Genomic DNA, 24,171 nt, shown 5'->3' on the forward strand with positions numbered 1-24,171 from the left:
GAAAAGGAACTTATATTGACCTCTGCCTGACTTACCTCTAAGGAATTTAAAGTTTCTTACAGAGTAAAGTAAAAATAAGAATCAGAATTGACAGGGAGGTGAATAATGAAGATGAATAAGCAGGGAAAATAATGAAACCTCCTCCCCAAAGAGGAGGATAGAAATAAAGAAGATGCCAATCAAATGTGAGCATAAATGGATTTGAAACTGGAAGAGGGAAGGAATAGAAAGCATAACCATAGCAGTTACTGTGCCTCTCACTCCCCTTTTCAAATTAGGCATTAATTCTTACCTTATATTCGTCCAACCAAACATGTACCAGCCGCAGAGAGTTATACTGCAAAGAGTCCACGATTTCATGAGCTTTGTGTGATAACATTTTACGGGAAATGTGTCCAACTCTAGAGCAAGGAATGATGAAGAGCTTGCCCCCACACATCCAGATCTAACCACAAGAAAAGGAACACAAACTAACATCTTCTGACTGTGAGATGCGATTACTGTTCTTTGAAAATGACTCTGATACAGATCCTCACAAAACTTGGCAGACTATTGTATCTAATTATATTGAAATATTACCAGATAATACTCTGAGGGTTGAATACTCTTATATATTATCTTAATCGAATCATAGAATATAAGAGTTAGAGAGGACCTTGAGTTTCATCTTTTCTAATCTCCCAACTAATGCAGGGATCCTCTCTGACAGGAGAAGGGATTCAGTGCTCATAAGATTGCCCATTCCATTTTAAATAGTTTCTAATGGTTAAAAAGCTATTCCTTATGTTAAACTAAAATCGGCTCCCCCATCCCTGTAATTTCCATTTAGTTCTGCCTTCTTCTAAACAAATTGTCTAATCCTTCCTACATATGGCAGCTCTTCACAAATGAGTTTATTAATCAGGGTTGCCTTACATAGCTTATCTAAATCAGCTAAGAGCTCCTCTTATTCTGTTTCTGGGAGTGCCTTTGTTGGAGTGGGAGATGATGTGGGTATAGGACAGTGAGTAGCAATAATATATTTTTATGCAAAGCCCTGGAGCTTCAGTTGTCTACTCCTATCATTTCTACTTCCAAATCTGTCCCTTTCTTTCCACTCTCACCACAACCATTCGAGTACAAGCCCTTATCTCATTTCATCTGAAAATGAAAAGAGCTTCTAACTGGCTCAATAGGTTTTCCTGTGTCAGGTCTATCCCCTTTCTTATTCATTCTTCACGCTTGATGACCTAGTAATTTTCCTCATCCATGGCTCTGATCCAGTCACTCCTCTGCTCAAAAATCTGTAATGGATCCTCACTGCCTAAATAATAAAGTTATTGTCCTAGTGTAGCATTGCCAAGGGTGATAGGAAGGAATGACTTGTGCTTTAGGCAGAAGTCCCAATCTATGATTCTTCAGGCCTCCTTAATCCCCTTCTGAGTCACACTGATGATTTGGCCAGATTTTGACTGACAAACTAACCCCTCCCATCCTAAGGGTAAAGTCAAACCTGCAGCAGGAGTGAGGTGTTAGTATGAAAGAAGTGGGCAGTGAAAAAGGGCACCTTGAGAGCATCCCAAACAACTGGTAGAGTGGTAAACCTGGACAGCAGAAGCAAGTGCCATTCAACTGATCAAAGCTGCAGAAATAAGGTCACCAGCATTGGACTCCAGGTCCAGGAAGTGTATCTGAGTATATCCTATTGGTGCTGAGCTCACCCAGAGGGGCTGACCCAAGGCTGGTGAGTCCTGGCTCTGTCACTTCCTGTTTGCACAAGCTTGGCCAAGTCACTGAACATGTTTGGGGCTTTCTTATCTGCAAAATGAAGAGGCTGAACTAGATAATCTCCAAAGTCCCTTTCAGCTCTAAACCCTATGATAACCTATAAGTGACAAATTACAGAACCAATTTTCATCTTGCTTAGGAGCATTATTAATGACCTGTAGGACAAGATAAGAACTTTTTTTGTGACTCTAATATAGAGCTTTTTCCTCTATTCATAAATTTTGGAGGTTAAGAATAAAATGAACGCTGCTTGTGATCCACATGGTGCATTTGTTACAGAGAAATTTAAAGTCATAAGTATTGTTCCTAACTCCCTTTCCTCTTACTTTTTGTTGTTGATACCATTTTTCTTATATGTAATTAATTACATATACTAGTATAGTTCCAAGATATATATTCACTGGCATCGGCTAAACACAGTTTGGTGATAATAATGTGGGAAAATGAGTAGAAAGTGGGGAACCCTGGATGAATAGCAGACTCTGTTCTCTAACATAGAAAGCTATTAATCTAACAAGCATAAAGTCTGAGTTACCCTAAATGAAATTTCCAAATTTTCTCCTCCCCAGGTATTCATACCACCGTCATACTGTCCGATTTCAAAGAAATACTGTCTGTTTATAGCAAAAATACCTCCAGCCATTGTAGGGGACCTAGAAAGGGAAAACAATTATTAAATAGATTCTATACTATGTATCATCATTATCTTGGCTATTTTTCCTTAAAAATTATGACTTTTGGGGATTAACCATTGATAGTAAAAGTAGATTTTTACTAAAATAATACATTATAACTCTGGTTTAAAACTTAGGATATTTTTTCAGGAAAAGCTACCAAAATATAAATAACCATCATTCACACATAAGTAGCTACTTTCGATTAGCTTGTATCAGATTCTTTCAGGAAAATAAATACTGATTGTCAGTGAAAAGTGGTTTCAGCTTACAAATGAGGGCAATTAAATAGAATGATGCAGTTCAGGTGATGATTCAACTGGCTAATCTTTTACCTCCACAGGCCTTGGGGAAGGAGGGCTGTGCCTCTCACCAGCTGTCTGGCAAGTCCTCCTTTTCCCTTGTCTATAAAATAAATGAGTTGGACTTCTTGTAGGTCCTTTCTAGAACTAACATTCTGATTCATGTGTGTGCATGCATGTATGTATGTATGTATATATGTATGCATGTATGAGGACCACAAACCAAGAGAGTCAAGCTCCTTGACTCCAGACAACAGTAGCCTGGCTAAACTTTTCAAGCAAGCAGCATTGAAATGACGGTGATAAACTCTATTACTTTTTAGTTATTTTACTGCTGAAAGAAATTTATCACTATGTATTTTTCCATGTTTTTTTCAAAAGTTGTACTTAATGTAGTGTTGAAAATTATATAGAATCTATTTACTACTGGGAAAATTCATTCAATTCAGGGTTCTAATTTCCCCTTAGTAACATAAGGTCTAGGCCTGCTCTCAGCTACCCCTGACTAGCTGTGTGACACTGAACGTGCTACTGCCTCTTTTAGTTTCCTCTTCTATAAAATAAGGAGGCTGAACATGAACAAGTTGATCTGTAAGGTCCCTTCTAGTGCTAAAATTTTATGCTTCCATGAATATCTAATAATAGCTATGTAACATTTATATAGTGCTTAAAATCATTTAAAGAAGGGATAGCAATACTTATTTATAATAGCTAATATTTTTTTCCTTAGTATATTTTATTTTCCCCTTAAGTATGTGTTAAAACCATTTTTAAACATTTGGGGTTTTTTTTAAAGTTTTAAGTTCCAAATTCTATCACTCCCTCCATTCCTCACTTCCCTCCTCCCCTGAGATGGTAAGCGATCAGATATAGATAATACATGTGCAATCATGTAAAATATTTCCATATTAGTCATTTCATATAAGAAGACACAAATAAAAGAAAAAGAATGAAAGAAAGAAAGTGAAAAATAGCATGCTTGGGAGGGGCAAGATGCAGTGAAAATTTGGAATTCAAAATCTTGTGGAAGTAAATGTTGAAAACTAAAAATAAATAAATTTATATTTAAAAAAATTAAGAAAATCTTTAAAATTTTAAAATTTTAAAAAAGAAAAAAAGAAAAAAGGAAAATAGCACGCTTCAATCTGTATTCAAACGATATCCATTCTTTCTCTGGAGGCAGATAGTAGGCGTCATCATTAATCCTTTGGGATTGTCTTGGATCATTGCATTGCTGAAAAGAGCTAACTCATTGACGATTCTTCATCGTACAATATTGCTGTTACTGTGTACAAAGTTCTCCTGGTTCTGCTCATTTCACTTTGCATCAGTTCATGTAAGTCTTTCCAGGTTTTTCTAAAATTATCTTGCTTGTCATTTCTTATAGCACAATATATATCACAGTCATATACCACAGCTTGTTTAGCCGTTCCCCAATTTCCAATTCTTAGCAACCACAAAAAAGAATACCTAGCATTTATATAGCACTTTAAGGTTTGCAAAATGCTTTACAAATATTACCTCATATGATCCTTCACAATGACCCTGAGAGGTAGCTACAATTACCATCATCCCTATTTTACAGATGAGAAAACTGAGGCAAAAAGAGGTGACGTACTTGTCCAGGGTCACACAGCTATGAAGTTTATGAAGCTGGATTTGTACTCAGGTCTCCAAATACATGAGCATAAATTCCTGAAATGATGAAGGATGTACCTCTTTGTGTATGTGTATATGTACGTAATATAATTTATATATTTTGTGTATTTACATACATCAATACAATTTTTCACAGACATGGGAATAATGTATTCTGAATGCATTCTAAAGAAGTTCATCTAGATACAGTGAGTAGAGCCTCAGGTAATCAGAAGAGTTATGGGATTTGGTTTTCTGGATAAAGGAATTTTTTGGATAAATGAATATTGTCCCTTTACGTACCAAAACTTTTGTTTCAATTCTTTTTTTGTGAAAACCTTTCTCATGTGTATTGTACACACCCTCACCTAGGTGACATTGAAATTGTTCTTTATAGTTGACAAAGTGCTTTCTACTCATTTGAGCTTCACAAGAGTCTTGTGAAGTGGGTACTACAGGTATTATTAACCTCATTTTACAAATAAAGGAAATGAAGTTCAGTAGCTGGTCATGTAGCTGATACTGGAGGCAGGGTTTGAATCTGTCTTTCCTGACTTTGGTTCCATCTTTTCCCTCTATACCAACTGGCTCCTCTTGGGAAAAAATATAGGAAAATCTAGATTAGCTTGACGTAATCTTTCTGAAACTCTCAACCATCTGAAATGACCTCATTTCTATTTTTTCAAAGCACATTTCCTGGATTCTGTCCTTCTCCAACATTATATGATAAATCCAGAAAGGAAAGGGTATATTATATCTGTCTTTATATCTTCCCCAGTGCCTAGCAGATTGCCTTGCACAAAATAAATGCTTAACAAAACTTCCTTAGGTTAAATTAAAAACCTGGAACTAAGAAAAAACAAATCTTTGGCCATGAAGAAATAACTTAGTACCATACAGCAATCAAAAAGAAGTTGTTCAGTCATTCTGGCTGCTTTTGACTCCTCATGATCTCGTTTAGTCAGGAAAGACAGATTCAAACCGTGGCAAAGACAGTGAGTGGAGTGGTTGGCCATTTCCTTCTCCAGCTCATTTTACAGATGAGGAAACTGAGGCAAACAGGGTTAAGTGACTCCCCCAGAGTGATACAGCTCGTGAGTGTCTGAGGCCAGATTTGAACTCAAGATGAGTCTTGCTGACTCCAGGCCTAGAACTCTAACCACTGCACCACCTAGCTGTCTCATTAAAAACACAAGTCAAATAATAGAAGGTAATGATAAAGTAAAAAGCAATTAGTTGTCTTATTCTCTTACATACTATGTGACGTCCCAATATATGTTCTGAACAGCAGCAGCGTGAGGTACGTGTTCCCGTGTTTAGTCACATAGGAAAATTCTCAATATATCGTAAACAGGTCAGTAAATTTTGTGCTGGCCATTTTTTGCTAAACATCAGTATTGCTCATAATCCTGTTTTCTTAGGTGTTTTTTTAAGTTTGTAGATGTTGGTATGAGTCAATAGAGCAGGCCATTGAGACAGAAAAATCTAGGTTAAGTCTTTTACATGTGCACACACACACACACACACACACACACACACACACACATATACACACACACACCCCAGGGGTCTTTGGGGCATGCCCAGAATGTCTAATGTGGAGGCATCCTGAAGGGCTTGCCTTAGACATATCCAGATAGAACAACAGCTAGATTGATAGATATCTATATAAAATCATATATGTATATATATAGTTATCTCTTCCATACCATGACTTTCCACATCACAGTTTTGATATATTGTTGGTCGACATAAGAAATTAAATGGGACTTTGGGGGGAGTTTTGTGGAAGCTGCAGATGACACATGAAGGCCAGCAGATGACACAGAGCCTATGACCAAATACTTAACCCAATTTTACAATAAGATACTGTATGGGACAGGTAGGTGGATAGAGTATCAGCCCTGGATTCAGGAGGACCTGAGTTCAAATGTGGCCTCAGACACATAACATTTACTAGCTGTGTGACCCTGGGCAAGTCACTTAACCTCATTGCCTAGCCAAAACAAACAAACAAACAAATAAAAACCAAAATACAATAAGATATTGTAAACACCCCACACAAGAAAAAGCTTCAGAGTTCTTCTCTGGTATGAAGGGAGGGCCAAAACAATTTTACATGGATTTTCCAGAATGCGGTGGTGCCATACCCCTAACCCCTACGGTGTGGAAGGGATAACTGCATATGTTTATGTGTATACATGCAATGTGTATATGTATCTATGTGAATGTATATATACATGTACAGATACATGTGTCTATATATATGCAAGTGTGTAAGCTGCATAACAAATGACTTTGCACTGATAGAGGAAATGTCCTTTTTGAGAGTTCCTTCCACCACTGAAATCACTACCCTGGACAAAGAAAAAAAAAAGTTGGCATGCATTCTCTGAAGTATGTCTGGTTTGTCAATCAACTGGATAGTTTTTATTTTGTATGGGGAAGACTAACTTTTATAGCTCAGGGACAAAACTTTCTCCTCTAGTTAAAAAAAAAACACATAAACTTTATTTTGGCTTAATATGGTTGAACAAGATAAGGCTTAGTTTCCTCACTCGTGCTCTATCATTTATGCTAGATTACCTAACCACATGGATCTCATCACACGCTTTTTGTAGCTCTTATGATTTGGAGAGAATAAAATGCCATTCAACAAAAGGACATTTTTGCATAAGAAGTTTATCAAGAATCATCTCCAAGCCAAAAAATACTTATACAACAGAGGGGTCAAACTCATGGCCCATTGGCCACATTGTAGCCCACAACACTCCTGAGTGCTACCCAAATCAGATTAAAATGTAACTGGGGAATATTTAAGAAAAATAAATGAAAATGCAATAGAACATAGATAATGCTAATATGTGGTTTTCTTAGTCAATAAGTGGCCCACAGGGATTCTTATATACACTGTAATGGCTCCCATTTCTATATGAGTTTGAAACCACTATTATACAATATCTAAATTTACCATCACCTATAAGACCTGTTTTATACAGCGAAGTATACTATATACTGTATATAAAAAGTATACTGTACTGAAACCACAGGTAACTTGAAATTTAAATGAAGATGAATGTGATGATTTAGATTGTAATAATGAAGCTGGGGATGACAAAATACAGTGGCATAATGTAGCCTATACAGTTACTTATGCACAAGCTGAACAACAAAGCAAATAGATCTTAGGAGCCACCTATTTGTAATGCATATTACAGACTTCTTCTGGTGCAGGGGTTCTTAATCATTTTGCTAACGAAACCCATGGACTTCTTCCCAGAATACTTTTTTAAAAAAAAATAAAGCCCATTGTTTATTTTATTTATTTTTGAGGCAGTTGGGGTTAAGTGATTTGCCCAGGGTCACACAGCTATTAAGTGTTAAGTGTCTGAGGTCATATTTGAACTCAGGTCCTCCTGACTCCAGGGCCAGTGCTCTATTCACTGCACCACCTAGCTGCCCCCAGAAAAATGTTTTTAAGTACACAAAATAAAACACTTAGGATTTTTTAAAAAGTAAACTAAATATACTGAAATACAGTTATCAATATATATGTAAATATTAAACAAAAAAACCCTCATGAACCCCAGGGTTAAGAACCCCTAAAAGTTGTAAACGGTAAAGAACAAAAATACAAGAATGTTGTACTTTGCAGATGGCTTGAAATGGCCACGCACAGAGTGAAATCTTAATCTTATTGATAAAATCATAAATCATCCATATTAAATAGTATCCAGACTTGGAAAGATCATCTTTTCAAAGGCTTTGACAATGTTGATTTCATTTTGAAGGTATTAGGTTGCTTTGTGTCATAAATAAAGCTATATGTAAGCATCGAGACCAGGTTTTATCTGAGTGATTCTCTGTTAAAAGAGCAGAAAGCTGCCCCTATCTTAGGCATCATGCTAAAGAAAAGACAAACGTGTTTTAACAAAACACTGTTGATTGAGACACGTTTTTGAAATGTGGCTTTGGTGTTTGACACTGAAACATGGCACTAAAAGGTTAGATAATAGCTAGCGGAAACAGTCACCAACTCAAAAGACCACAGAATGATTCCATGACTTTTTTTTTCAGAGAACTCAATTCTGAGCAGTCTGAATATAAGTTAACTTTTTTTGAAAATGCATGACAACTTCTATCTACACAGGTGCTAACAGATCAATTCTCCTTGGATTTAAGCAGAATAAATCTGGGGAGAGTATTGAATAGGCAAATGCTGCAGTTTCCTATTAAATAAAACCTTTTTCTGTGATGAAAAAAAAATATCATCATCCAAGAGCCTTAGAAGGCATTAATAAGTATACCTGTTGTCTACAGAGTATGAGCTAACACGTGAATAAACAAAGGAACGAAATATCTTTTCTGACTAGTTCTATTACCTTTTGGTGCTTTCTGTGAAAGATCATTTGAAAGCCACATTCTTAGCCAAGGATATCAAAACTATTCCATTGCTAGATAATTGCCAAGCTTACTTTAAGGAAGCAGTGTCAGTGTCTGGGAATATACATATAACATGGATGTGTGTGTATGTATATATATTTTATGGCACTATATGTATATATAATATATATGCATGTATATATGTGGATACATAGATAGGTAGATAGATAGATAGATAGATAGATAGATAGATAGATAAATAGATAGACAGATAGACAGACAGACAGACCTTACCATTTTCTGTCTCCCTATGTTTCTGGCTTTTTTTGTTTTTGTTTTTTAGGCAATTGGGGTTAAGTGACTTGCCCAGGGTCACATAGCTAGTAAGTGTCAAGTGTTTGGTCTGAGGCCAGATTTGAACTCAGGTCTTCCTGACTTCAGGGTCGGTGCTCTATCCACTGTGCCACCTAGCTGCCCCTCCCCCTATGTTTCTGGAGTGATGCAATCTAATGGACCAGAATGTTATTCAGAATATGAAATGTTATTTATTACAGATGAGATCTGATGAACAAGTTGATTCAAGATACTAGACTTTGAATTTTGTCATGACATTAAAGATATGGTACTTTCAATGTTGCTTGTGCCTGGAATTCTGTTCCAAGTCACATGTTATTTGTTGGGGGGGGGGGGTTGTGTGTTTTTTTAGGCAACTGGGGTTAAGTGACTTGCCCAGGGTGACACAACTAGTAAGTGTCAAGTATTTGGTTTGAGGCCAGATTTGAACTCAGGTCCTCCTGACTTCAGGGCCGTTGCTCTATCCATTGTGCCACTGCCCCTCAAGTCACACACTAAAGGAAGCTTGGAGGAAATTATGACCTGGCATCATGTTGGTAGAAGTATCGGTCAATTATCATTATGATAATAATAATAATAATAGTTTATATTTTATACAACTCCTTAAGGTTTACAAAGTTTTTCAACACCATAATCTTGGAGCAAGTAGTATAAGTACTATTATCTCCATTTTATAGGTGAGTAAACTGAGGTGAAGAGAGGGGAACTGACTCGTGCATAATCACAAAGTGTCAGTACTAGGATGCAAACCCCTATTTTTTTTTACTCCATGGCTAGCATTCTTTTCTATTATGTCAGATGGATGAATTTATAGATTTATAGATGAGAGGTTATTTGTAGGCTTGGCAGTAAGCTACCTCCCCCACCAAATGCCTGAGCACAAATTTCTGAAATGGTAAAGGATGTACCTTTTACAGATTCCATGAATGAATTTACTTGTAAGTGATGAAAATAGAAACTTATGAGCCTGTGGCCCATTGAGTTTGTGACGTAGAAATTAGAGTAAATATTTTAAATGAGATTGACTAGTCAAAAGACATAATATCAAGAGTGGAGAATAAAATTCTCTGAAGGTTGAGAAAACTACTTAAGAGAAGGCTTTAATAATTGGTCTGATCACTAATTTTTCAGAAAGGAAGCCATGGTAGCCTACGGTTTTGTGGTTTCACATGTTTCTTTCCACCTTTATGAAAAAAAGGTAACAACCAAAAATTTTTTTCAGGAAATCAAGTTTTCAAATTGCTGTAATAGTTTTCATTCAACAAAATATTATAATTCAATAAACACATCCCAAACATAGATATATATGCATGGAACATTGTATTGGCATACCCTACGGTACGTTCTGGGTAGTATTTCCAATTGTCCTTGCCTTCAGGGAAAGGAGAAGAATCAATAGGAATACTTTCCTAGGCTGTGCATTCCACACCATCTACAAGTGATGCTACTACTGACTGTATCAGCATAATAATGCTCACAATGATGGCTCTGAGTTATTAAGAAAAAAAGTGGCTTATATTTATTGTTTAAGAAAGCTGGGAATATGACACATTTTAGATTTCTGTTAAATTGTGAATACCAATGCTGGAATCTCCTATTTATAGAGAAAATTCACTTATCTATAAAGCTGTCAGTACTAGGTAACCAATTATCTACTGTGATGTAGGTGTATAGGCCACTGAACTGAATCTGTACTGATCCCAGGACATATTTTGGAACTTGCTTCCTTGAACAAGAGCCTTATATTAGCTTTTCACCTACATTTTCTTATTTTACAAAAAATCCCTGAAAACAAGCCAAAATACAAAACTCTAAAAACACAATGGAATGAAGAATGTGTCTCATCTGATCTCTGGGCAATATAATAGGTTGCTTTTCAGTGAAATTGCTTATTAAATTATAAACTAAAGAAGCTTTCTCTAAAGCTATTTTCTCCTCCTCAAAATAACAAATTCAACTTCTTTGTCACTGTAATGGAGCTTTATGCATGCCCAGATCATCTAAAATGGAGGCACCCATATAGGAGATACCAGAGGCCTGCTTCTGGGAAAAGACATTCTGCATTCCCCTACCATTTGAGTGGCAATAGCTCTTTCCATTGACTGCCTGTCCAGGTTCTGTCCTTCCAACTACCCAACTGGGACAATGTTTCTCTCTTTCTGGCAATGGTCAGGGGGTGACAGCCCTAGTTAATCATATCACTGGGTCACAGGGCCTAAGTAGGGGAGGTTGCCCTTCCCCATACCCAGCTTGGTTCATGGCATGCTGTGGGTGATCAGGATTGTCACCCTTTTTATACTGCTGGAAAGAGAGAGAATAACTATTACCATCTGCCTGTTTTTTTGGTTTTTTTTTGTTGTTGTTGTTTTGGTGAGGCAATTAGGGATTGAGTGACGTGCCTAGGGTCACACAGCTAGCGTCAAGTGTCTGAGGCCAGGTTTGAACTCAGGTCCTCCCGACTCCAGGGCCAGTGCTCTATCCGCTGTGCCACCTAGCTGTCCCACCATCTGGTAGTTTTAAAGATAGCCTCGTTCACCTATGCAGCATTGAAAGGAAGCTATTCCTCCCCCAAATCCTTAATGTCCTCTCCTGGAAATGAGTCTCTGTTCTGTTACATCACTTTAATTTGACTATAATAATAACAGAAATAGAATTAACTTAGCACCTTAAGGCTTGCAAAAACATTTTACATATATTACTTCATTTGATCCTCACAACAACCCTGTGATTTAGGTGTTGTTATTATCATCTCCATTTCTATAGATGAGGAAACTGAGGTTCAGAGAGCATATATGACTTGCCCAGGGTCACACCAGTAAGTGTCTGAGGTGGTGTCTGAAGTCAGGTCTTCCTGATTTTCTATGCCCAGAGCCACCTAGGAGCCACAGTATAGTTTTTACATATTCTTTCTATAATCCTTAACATTCTTTTATTTTCGTGTTAGTAACATCTACAATGGACTCTTACAATGTCATTTTCAATTCACACCATATGTCATCTTCATTCATTTTTTGATCTAGAAACTGTGACATGTCTTGCTTTATTTGGAACTTGATACTGTCTTAATTTATGGGCAAACATCACAGTCTCGTAAACTTTAACGTTATTGTCACTAAGGACCATGAAATGTAAAGTTATACATCCTTCACATCTTTAGGCCTTCTCCGTTTCATTCCAATTCAATTAAGTATTTAAGTGCCTAGGTACTGTGTTAGGTGCTGGGCATACAAAAACAAAAGGAAAAATAATCCCTGCTTTTAAAGACAGTCCACTGTCCTGACAGGGTGTTCGTTTGACTCACTAACTCCAATTAGGGAACAATATGGAACAACAAAAAAATGTCTCATTAAGGTAAGCTCCTTGAATTTCAGTTCTTGGTCATGTACACTACAAGTTGTTTGAATCCCCTACTGTGTGCAGAGCTATTTCTAGAATGATTTTGGTAAAAATAAATGCCAACTCTGTTTTGGAGCCATATTTTGGCGAGGGAGCTATATTAAATTAGAAGAGCATCAAGAATATTCCATTTGTGAGGTCACCGCACTTTGCAAGCTAACCAAATGATGGATACTAGATTATGGAAGCATCTTCATTGATTTCCAAATACTAGATGATAGGTCTTACTGTACCTTTTGGTTCACCACCATACTCAGCAATAACCTGAACTACATTAACCTGCCTTTTAAAGGTTTGCCATCCACCTTGATTTCACCCTACATACAAAGCTTTGTGTTGAAGGAACGAGTAGACAAATGCTTCAAGGTGAAACTGCCCATCACTGCTTAGAACTGGTCACTGGAGAGCAATGTGGGCAGCAGGAGCCCTTCAGCTGCAAGGAATTTAGAGGGAGCTAGATGTCAGAGCCAGCTACACATGTGCTAACATTAAAATACGCATGAACGGGCAGAATGTTGAGAATGGCAAACTGAGGGGGCGAAACTTGAATTCATACCACCCTCCCACAACTTGCTTGTCTCACTGTCAAATGCTAGAAACCTGATTTCGGACACTTTGACAGTCTGTCCAAGTACTGTATACTAATGTCTGACTCCCATTTATCCTAAGACAATTCTGCCTCCAAACTCCATGACTTTCCTAATTATGTCCTTCCCTTGCTCCCCAATTAAAGAGGCTTCAACCTGCAGCGTGGGATCCACATAGACTCAAATTATGAGACATCTCACTCCCGTTCCTATCCCCACTCAGGAATAGGGTCCAGAGGATCAGAGCAGATCATTCATTCTGAAGCAATAAGGCACCCCAAGAGAGATGTACAGAGAATCAAATGATCATCACCTCAACTACCAATGACCAATCAAAGCAGTCAAACTCAGGACCCTAAGTCAAAGAGTCCTGGGAATAGCAGTGTCTCGCAAACCATCAGCCGTCTTCCACTCTGGGCCCCAGAGCTGTCACCAAGAGGAACAATCACTGCAGAGAAGGGTCCCACCTTCCTGACAACACCAACACTGTTAACCAACTGCTGCTAACAGTCATGAAGCCCAAGAACCCTGAGAAGGACAACGCCCCCACCCCCACCCCCACCCCAGCTCTTGCAACCACTGATCCCAGAAGCAACCTCTGTGGAGGTGCAACCTGCCAGTGGATTCTGTGGGCACTTCAGCCACTGCTTCTTTAGCAGCCACAGCTACAGAAGACCCAGAAAAGAAATGTCTCACCACTAAAGTCCCTGGCATTGTCAAATGGCTTCACATTAGAAACAGACATGGCTTTATCAATAGAAGGGACATTAAAGAAGAAGCATTTTCCACTGAGCCCTAAGGGCCATGAGAACCTTCCACATGACTTGAAGCTAAAACCTCTTACATGTGTTGTCTCTTCCCTATGAAAATGTGAGCTCCTTGAGAGTATGGACTATCTCCACTTTTCTATTTGTATCCTCAGCCCTTTGCAAAGTGCTTTATGCATAGTAAACATAATTTTTTTCATTCATTTATTCAAAAAAGTGTTCTTGAGTGCCTAATTTGTTTGTCATCATATTAAATACTGAGAAGGATGCAAAAGAAGTCCAAGACACTATCCCTATCCCTCAGATGTGAAAAAGACAAAGCGAAAAAAATTGAGGAAATATAAATGATGTTCCTTCCTATTCTTACCATACCTCCCTCCCCAGGCTTGGGCTTTATTTTAATTGTCAGGAAAATTTTAAAAAGTTGGATTTTTTTTACATGATGAATAACACACTTAACATAGGGCTATTTCTACCCACCTTCTACCTGCCCCCCACCCCACCCCATTCCAAACCTTTTCAAAAAGCCATACAGCAGGAATGGTCTCAGCAGAGAGGGCACTGCTCTAGGAATGAGAAAAGCCCTGGGTCAGAGTCTACCATTGTACACTTTTTAGTTATGTGAAAATGGGCAAAACATTTAGTCTCTCTGATCCTCAGTTTCTATGTATGTAAGATGATGATAATAATAGTACTTACAGGATTGTTGTGAGGATCAAATAAGATAGTTGTAAAATGTTACATAAATTTCAGCATTACTGTGTCCTGAGAATAAGCCATTCGAAACAATCCTTAAATGTAACAGCAAGAAGCATTTCTACCTCCAAGGTACTGCCATTTTCAAATGAGACTGAAGAAAGTTTCTGTGTCTTCTTTGCTTGTGAGCTTTCTTTGGTTGCCTTTGGATCAAGTGGTTGGTGGATATTTCTCCCTATACCTAACTAGACATTGAAAAGACTCATGCATCTGTTTACTCCTGTAGAGATTAGAAAAGATGAATTTACTGCTCTCCTTGTTAAAAAGTCTCAGAGAAGAAAAGATAAAATCAATTATTGATTTTAGAGTTGAAAAGAAGCAAAAACCCTAAGTTTTCCTTAAGATCTACAAATGGGTCAACTCATTTATTTGTTGAAAGTTGAGAACTTAAGTTTATCTGAATTCTGAATATTAAACCAATATTTATTTGTTTTAACATATTTTCAGAGTTTGTATAAATGAAGTTGAATTGATCCAGACTAGATTTTTCACCCATTTTTGTCTCATATAAGATAAAATTGTTTATGCTGAACAAGCTACTGGACAAATAAATTTAATTCGTAACTCCTCTCTCACCTGCTTCAGCCCAGGGGGAAAAAAAAACTTCTGTTTGGAAATAATAATATTAAACTAAGAAATATAATGACATGTGAAAAGGTAGAAAAAAACCAAAATTTCAATTTTAAGAAACCCATCAAAATTATTTAAAGAATTATTTCCATAAGCTATAACAATATAAGGTCATTGAAATCTTCTTTAATATTCTAGATTCAGATATATTCACATTTTTATCTTTTAATAAAAAATAAAACATCAGAGGAAACAGAAACCACTGACACTGACCATTCAGAAAAGGAGACTGATTTGATTAGACAGAATTCCATAAGATAAAAGTTCTATTCAGTGAGTTTGGAATTCCTTCTTACCCCTTCCTTTTTGCTTGAGCTCCTTTTATGAAAATGAATGTGTCTATTTGGCATATTTTCAGGACTTAGGGCCCTTTCTGGGAATACTTCTCTTTGTTTTCTAATAGCGCTGATAGTCTCTTCTATTCTCAAAGTTTTGTGCACAAAATACAAAATTCCCTAAACTTTATCAGCTTATGACTCCATTTGTAACAAAACAAACAAAACATTTAAACATAAATTCCATTAGCCAATGTGTGTTATTTAAATAAGCTAATCTAAAACTTGATCATTTTATAAGCAAACTAAATTATGCCTAATGCATTTTTTATGTTTTGAAACTAACATAGTGAATTTAAATCTGGACAGAGCACTAAAAACATGTATTTTATATATATATATATATATATATATATATATATATATATATGTATGTATATAATATAATATGTACATATATATATATATATACTTCCTTTTCCCCAAAACTATCTGCTTCTTTTTTTTTTAACAACAACAACAAATAGGAGAGTAGTTTGTTTTTTATTGACTTCAAAATTTTTGAATATTTTCTTTTTCTACCTAGTAAGAATTTTAAAAACCTTTCAAATTCAGAATTTCCCAAAAAAGAATCTTGGCTTTCATTATTCTATATCTAATTTCTCTAACTCAGGGCTTCTGAAGCTTTTTTCCACTTGTGAACCCTTTTCATGTTCTGGCAGCATTAGTTGGCATAGCGTGGCCTGAGGGCATGCGCAGTGCAAAGTGCGCATGTTTTGTATTCAGAACCAAGGCTGCAGTGAAGTTGTGCAATGCAGTATGGGCAAGCGCTGCCAGAAACACCTTGGATTCATTTCGCTTTTGATTTTTAATTAATTTTTGGTCGTTGCATGTTCAGAAACCTTTTACTGTTGCCAAATTTTTGTTGACCCCATATGGGGTGGCAATCTACAGTTTAAGAAGCGCTGTTCTAACCCACTGTGGTTAGACCCATGGAATCTGAGAGTTAGAGGCGATCTTGGAGGGGATCTAGTCCAACCTTTGCTTGACAAATCATTATTCAACCTCCACTTGAACACTTCTAATGAGAGTGAACTCACTCTCTATTGAACCAACCCATTTCCTTTCTGGCGTCTTTAATTGTTAAGAAATTCTTCACAGAGTTAGAAGGGAACTCACAAGTTATATCCAGTCCAACCTGTACCTGAACCAAAATCCTTCTCTAAATATATTCACTGCAATCCACAAGAAGTGATCATCTGCTCCCTGGCCCTTTCCCCACCACCGTTACCCTTTCTGTGCCCAGAGGCCAGATGGAAAGAACTCCATTCCGTCTGAAGCAGCCAACACTGTTAGACAACGCTAATTGTTAGAGAGTTTTTCATCATTTGGAGCCAAAAGCCTTGAGGCTAACTTTAAGACTTTACTTTATGCCTTCAATTTAGCCATGCTGTCACTAGATGGCAATAATATGATACTCACTGCTACGGTCACATGGTTGGGGGTGAAATGCATAACTTGAGACACAAAATGCTGGCTCTCTGGTTTACCACCTGCACATTTATAAGAATTACTTTTTGTGACAAATTAATATCCCAAATACAGACCTTTCCATTAAGAAAATTAAGCAACTTTAAACAAAATATAAAAGGGAACACTTTAGAGGTAGCCATGCATGCTTTAACTAGTATATGAAATTATTCTGAGTAACATTCATATAGTCAATTAACCTCCAATTCTAGGACATGAAAAAAACACCTGACTTTATTTCATCCCCTACCTTGGAGTGATATTACTCTGGTCTCTGTTGTTATGCTGTGGCTGGAAAAAAATTTACCCTGGTCAGCTGTTCTGCCAACCCCATAGTGTCTCAGATATTTTAAGTGTTGATTATTAGTATAACATTTCAAGATTTTCAAAGAAATTTCCTCACACATTGTGAGGTGAGTAGTACAAATCTTATCACTTTTCACTGATGAGGAAACCAATTCTGAGAAGTTAACTCTCATGGTCAAATACCTTTGGAGTGTTTGAAGCAGGATTAGAACTCAGGTCTCCCGACTTCAGCATTCTTTTCCCTAGGCCACACTGCCTCTAAGTAAATGTTGAGTTGAAATAAAATTTGCCTTTGGAACTGAGTGCTGAATATTGAGAGATTAAAAAATTATGAAAAGTGGTTAATCGTTCTGATATTATAGCTCTTTCCACATTGGTGGCAAGGAGAAGCTTTTTTGTTGTGAGTTTGTCTTTGCTGGTAGCTGTGGTGCAACTAAGAGACTAGCCAGGTTCTGATTAATATGAATAATAAATTCCCCCAAGGAGATCACATTGTTTGAACTTGCACTACATATTTCCATTGGACTGGAACAAGGACCATATTTTACATAATTATAACTTCGAAGCAACTTCAAGTGCAAATTCAAATTCATACAACCACTTTACAGACAGAATCCATTATCGGCAGTAATCAGAACCTATCTGTGTTATAATAGTCCAACTGAGAGGTGATGAGGGCCTGAACTAGGGTGGTATATTAATGGAGAAAAAAGGATATATGGAAAAGTTGTTGTGGAGATAGAAGGAAAGAATTTGGCAATTGATTGGCTGGGGATGAGGGTGGAGAAGCCCTTGATAGAAATAGGGAAATTTGAAAGGCTAATCTAAAATCTGTATCTTCCTTGGCTTTGAACATAGTGGGTGCTTAATAGATTTTTGTTGAATTTTCACTTTTTTATTTTAATTTTGTTATTATTTTTAAACTTTCTTGAAAATAGGAAAATACTACTCTTAATTTAAGAGGAGTCATTTTGAAGAGAAAAATAAGAGTGGTTTTCTGGGGAACTCTGCAGAGAACAAGCATGGGGAATGCATGCTCAAGGATTACAGTAGTCTAGACTTTATAGCCCTAGGCCATATGGCCTCTAGATCTCAGAGTTTAGATGTTTGTCTACAGAAATAATTGGAGAAATCAAGCTTAATCAAAAGGTCAAAATCAGCCAGAATAACCAGCTAACAAAGTTGCTTCAGGAAAATCAATGGCAGACTCAGGAGGGGACCTGCACTTAGGGGTAGAATTTTAGGATGAGGAGTGGTCATAGGCCCTAGATCACATAATGATCAGGGAACAAGTTTAGAAGCAAATAGAACCTACCTGTGTGGTTTTAACCTCAAGAATAGAGCAAGGATGCATTTCTAGCCTCTAGCCAAGTTTGAAGTCTGCAGTAGAATAACCAGAACAACAATCCCAGACCAAAAGGAACCCTGCAATTTGGCCACTCTGGATCTACAGAGTTTTTCAGCTGAATTATAGTGGCAGAATCCAGCAGTAGGGGAACTTCCAACCAGGAATAAGTCTACAGACATGTTGCTGGATCAGAGCTCAGGCCAGAAAAAAAAAACCTAGACATCACATTTCAAGATATCATAAAAGGTAACTGCTAATATCTCTTAGAACGATAGGGCAAGATGGAAATAGAAAGAATCCATTAGTCATCTCCTTAAAGAAACCCCAAAATGAAAACTCCCAGGAATTATAGCCAAAATTCAGAGCTTTCAAGTTAAAGAAAAACTACTGCAAGCAGCTATAAAGCATTCAAGTACCAGGGACTCAAATCAGAATCATTCAAGATTTAGAAGCCACCTATAGAAGCCAGTCAATCAGTATGCATTACTATATTCTAGTGGTGAGGTAGAAAAGAGAGCTTGAGGCAGATGGAGCAAGCAGAATGTGAGATAGGAGATAAGATGCAGGATGTGACCAGACAGAAAAGTGATCAAAGAAAACTATGCATTGGAGCCCCCACTGTGGATTTATCTGTGTGCTTTCACAAAGCACCCTCAATTCCAGAACAATTCTTTCCCCCCATTCCTGTCCTCTTTGTTTATCACCTCCGGACTACTTGACATCCCAGGCATTTTGGAACCATGGTGCTCCTCTCATTCTCTTGTCCCCTTCCTCCTATTACATAAAATTGTATTTAAACCATACCTTTTACCTGGCTAACTGCCTTTGCCTCCTCCGGGAAGCAGGGGCCACTCTGCTCCCTTAGGGGAGGAGAGCCTGAGGTCTATGTGCTGCCAGGCACGTAGAGTAGAGCCCACTGGGACTCTGCCTCACAGGGAGCAGTCCTGCTTGGGTGCATCACCCTAATAAATGCCTTTCTTTAACTTGCAGACTGTCCAAGTAAATTCTTGCAGGATACTAGGACACACATGTCTATTCCTCACACCTCAGGCAGCACCCCAACATTCTTGGGATATGCCCTGAACTCATTACCAATGTCTACAGAGAAAGTATGATGAATTCTTTCACACCTGAACCAGCTCTCCTAACTCTAACCTCAACACTAGGATATTGTACTAATCACTGGGGATATGACAATTCTTGGCCTTAAAGAGTTACAATTTAATCGTGAAAAACCTAATCTGTATCACCATTAGAATGAAACATAGGGCTTGAATTATGTTCCAGAAGGCAAAAGATCTCGGTTTACAGCCAACAATTATTTACCCAGTAAAACTGAATATAATCTTACAGGGGGAAATGGACTTTTAATGAAATAGGATTTCCAAGCATTCCTGATGAAAAGACCAGAACTATGTAGAAACATCGAAATACAAACATAGGGGATAAGAGAAATATAAAAGTTAGCTATAAGTGAGCAATCATAAGAGACTAAACAAGGATACATTGTTTATACTCTAACATATGAAAATAATATACGTATCCCCCTTGGATCTTTATCATCAAGGGTCACAGAGGGAATCTAATCAGGCAGAAAACCTTTTATGTTTTGATGATCTTAAAAAAAAAGAATGGAGGTGGGGGGGAAGAGGAATGCACTGGGGTAAGGAGAAAGAGGAAGGATGGGGAAAATAATCTCACATTATTGGAGTATACAGGTAGTCTATATGAATAAGGAGGAAGCAGAGAGCAGGCAATACTTGAAACTCACTCTGAACTGGTCAAAGGAGAGAATACACTCACATAGTTGTGTACAGAAAAACATTTCACTGGACGGGGAAAAAGGAGGGAAAGTGGTTAAGAGAAATGAAGGAATAAGAGGGAGGGCAACTGAGGGGAGAAATTAATTATAGAAAAAAGCAGTTCTCAAAGAGAAGTTGAGAAACAAAGAGAAGGAAAAATATAAGAGACTAGGATGCAAGGAAATGCATGATGTTTGTGAAAGATGTTATGAGGCCAAAAGGAATAATTTTTGGAGAGCCAATCAGATTAGAAATACCTTTAACAAGCCAAAGGGTCACACATCCAGAACTGAGGCTAAAAAGCAGATTTCAGCATGTCTGAAACTCCTAGTATCCTTGCCAAATCTATTTTGGCTAAAATACCTAAGCTTGATTTACAACCAATGTGGAAGTGAACTGGCTGACTCTATAGACAAGATCTGGAAAAAAGAAATTCAATAAAAAGAAAATTTAAATTAAAAAAGTTAAAGTCTAGTTCCCTGTAACTTTTTAACTTTGCCTTTGGTTTATTATGCTAATTTCCTGTTTACCTGCAGTAAATATAGCTATAACCTGCTTAATTGTTTTCCTACTCAAAACCATTTTACAATGTCATTAATATGGTATGACCAAAACCCACTAACATTACATCAATAGCATTTATATTTACCTTATTGAATGTCCCCTATAATTCTGTTAAAATATGTTTTTGCAGAACCAATTAATGACATTAGATAGAGATGTTTCTGTCATAGTAAAGCCCTTTCAAGAAAAATGTTTAAGATAGCAGAACATGACAGAAGGGTAAAACTGGGCATGTTTTAAAGCTGCATCTTTTCTCTCTGCTCCATATCCTTTCTTCTTCCTGCTAGCTGAGAGAAGAAAAGGAGTAATGATTCTAAATTAGCCTCAAACCCAGAGAGCCACACTTATGCTGAGGAGACATTTGACAACTAGCTAAAACAGTTAATTCTTAACAGAAGTTAGAAGAAGATGTAGTGGCAGCAGTAAAGCAAGCACAATGAACCAATGATTTTGAAGCTTAATGGGAGGAGGGGGAAGTATTACAATAAACTAATGAGCATTTCTAATAGAAATTATAAGAGGTGATAGCACTTTGAAACCTACAACATAAAAGAATTTAGGATATGACAAAAGTAACTCATGGTGGCTCTTACATTATCCTTCAGCTTTTAATTAAAATTATCTTCACTTCTGCAGGTAACTGCTTCAGAATATGAAACTTCTACTGACACAACTCTTAAGGAGCTATCCTTGGTCCTATTTCAGCAAGGTCTGTTAGACTATCTAGCTGCTTGAATCTAATTTTTGCCTGGCACCATAGTTACGACTTTGAACATTGCTAAGCCTGGATTTTCTGCTACTGCCTTAAACTGTCTTTGCACCAGACACTAATATCCAGTACAATGTACCTTTTGCCTCTTATATTTTCCTTCTACCCCTGTCAATTAGTTTTCCTTCTATCATTCCTTAAACTGACTGTATGAAATACACACACACACACACACACACATACATACACACATGCAGATACGTATGTTTTTGTGTTCCCCAATCTTGATTTTAAAACTGGATGAGTTTATCTTTTTAAAACAATATTAAAAGTAAATTGCTTTTTACTTCTATGTAGTCTTTAATTAATCTTCCTCCTTACCCCCTTTGTGGATCAGATAATCTCTGTAGAAAAGTTATGTCTAAAAACAGCATAGGAAGTTCTAAAAATGTGTTATATACTTACCCAAAGAAGATTATACACATTGACAAAAACAACAACAAAAAAACCAACCTTGCCATTTAAAGAGTTAATGCTCATATTTTATTAATTACTCGGGAAGGTGGTTTTCTCTTCCCCTCCTCCCTTCCTCCTTACTATTTCAATCTTCCCCTTCTACTTTCACTTCTGCATTATAGTATTCTCTCCCTCCCCTCAATTTCCTTCTTCCCCATTCTCAGAGAGTAACAGGAAGGATTGGGGGGTAGAGCATAAAATGTAATACAGTTAAGTTTCTTTCTCAGCTAGCCTAAATTTTCTTTTAACCTGTTCTTTTACAGTTTATTATAAAGCTCATATTAATACAATAATCTTGATTAGAATTATCCTTTATAATTCACCCTGTTTTAGCTAGTTGTCAAAAGCCTCCTCAGCACAAACTTGGCTTTCTGGGTTTGAGGCTAGCCTAGAATTATGACAGCTTTGCTCCTTTCTTCCTCTCAGCTTGCAGGAAGAGGAAAGTTTATGGGGAGAGAAGAAAAGATGCAGTTTAGGGGGCTGACATCTCACATCCCTGTGAAGAAAGATGCAAAATCTCTTTCTTGCAAGACAGAAAGCTCCTTGACCAATTCCATATAGTCACAGATGGCCTTTCCCCTGTGCAGTATCTCTGACTTTTACTATTTTTTTTTTAAAGAAAACATTCCTGATCCCATTCCTCTGGTATTTGTTTCAAATCTACATGTAGCTTTGGTGTTACTTAGCCAAGGTTGCCCCCTAGCAATTGCTTTAGCTATAAAGTGCTTTACTTTTTATAGCTTCCATGAGAAGCTATTTCTATCAGAAGCTTTCAGTAACAGAGAAATCACAAACTTCAGACTTAGATCATTTAAAGCAAAGAATTAACAGCAAATTAATTTTTCATGATATATATATGTTTACACATATACGTGTGTGTATATAAGTCCACATACATTATTACAAACAAAATTTACAAAGACAAGAATTAGGAAAATTATATTAACTCCAATACAAACTCTAGGCCATAAATCCTTGATGACAAAGTCTCTGTTTGACCTTGACAAGATGTACCTTTTGTGCAGAATTACAGCAACAGGGCCATATAACTAATTTGATTAATATGCTCACATGCACCTGAATATAAGATCCAAAATAGAGAGAGCTAGGTGACATAGTGGAGAAAACACTGCACATGAAGACCTGAGTTCAAATCCTGCCTCAGACACTAGTTATGTAACCCTGGGCAGATCACTTAGACTCTCTGTGTCTCAATTTGCTCATCTATAAAATGGTAGCATTGGACTCAATGGCCTTTTCTCTGCCTCAAATGATGCTTTAACAATTACTCATACATCTGTGAAATTAGATGAGGCACCAATAGCATGAATATTTTGGAGCATAATGTTCATCTTGAGTTAAACGTGCAGAGAACTAAAGCCTTCCAGGTGGCTGTCAAGTGTTAGGTCAATGCATGTTTCTGGAAAAGTTGTACACCAAGAATTTCAGAAGGAGCAATCCATCTGAAATCCTAACACTTTCTATTCTTTAAGCACAAGAAACTGAAGGAATTGCCTCTGTAATAAATAGTTCATTCTTTTCTATAAAATACACACTAGTTAGTTTTCTATCTATTAAGAGAAATCTTACTTTATTGGTGCAGCAGCTCCTTCTGGTCCTAGTAAGTAAGATCGAGGGACATGTTCCCATTTAAAGTGTAGATTCCAGGTGAACCCTCCACGGAGGATAGGAGATGGCATGTAGTTGAGAGTGTAAGCACTGATTGCATCAATTAGAGGGCACACCACCATTCTGTGGTCTTTTTGGATCGCAAACAATAAGGGCTGTAGCCACATTTTATTCACCTCACAGTGGCTGTCTAGGAACACAAGAACTTCTCCTAGGAACATAAAACCAAAGGTCTAGT

General features: G+C 37.2%; 1 protein-coding gene across 1 annotated transcript in view; it reads right to left on the reverse strand.

The window, feature by feature from the left end:
• Nucleotides 1-24,171, reverse strand: part of LOC110223882 (polypeptide N-acetylgalactosaminyltransferase 11-like) — a 74,537-nt gene that overhangs the window by 4,782 nt on the left and 45,584 nt on the right. The window contains exons 6-8 of the mRNA XM_021009612.2: nucleotides 23,895-24,144; nucleotides 2,303-2,420; nucleotides 293-445 (exon numbers count right to left, since the gene is read on the reverse strand). Coding sequence (XP_020865271.1) covers nucleotides 293-445; nucleotides 2,303-2,420; nucleotides 23,895-24,144 — 521 coding nt within the window. The remainder of the gene's footprint in view (nucleotides 1-292; nucleotides 446-2,302; nucleotides 2,421-23,894; nucleotides 24,145-24,171) is intronic.

This window comes from Phascolarctos cinereus, unplaced genomic scaffold (genome assembly GCF_003287225.1).
Source record: "Phascolarctos cinereus isolate Bilbo 61053 unplaced genomic scaffold, phaCin_HiC Scaffold_1;HRSCAF=81, whole genome shotgun sequence".
Taxonomy (NCBI): Eukaryota; Metazoa; Chordata; class Mammalia; order Diprotodontia; family Phascolarctidae; genus Phascolarctos; species Phascolarctos cinereus.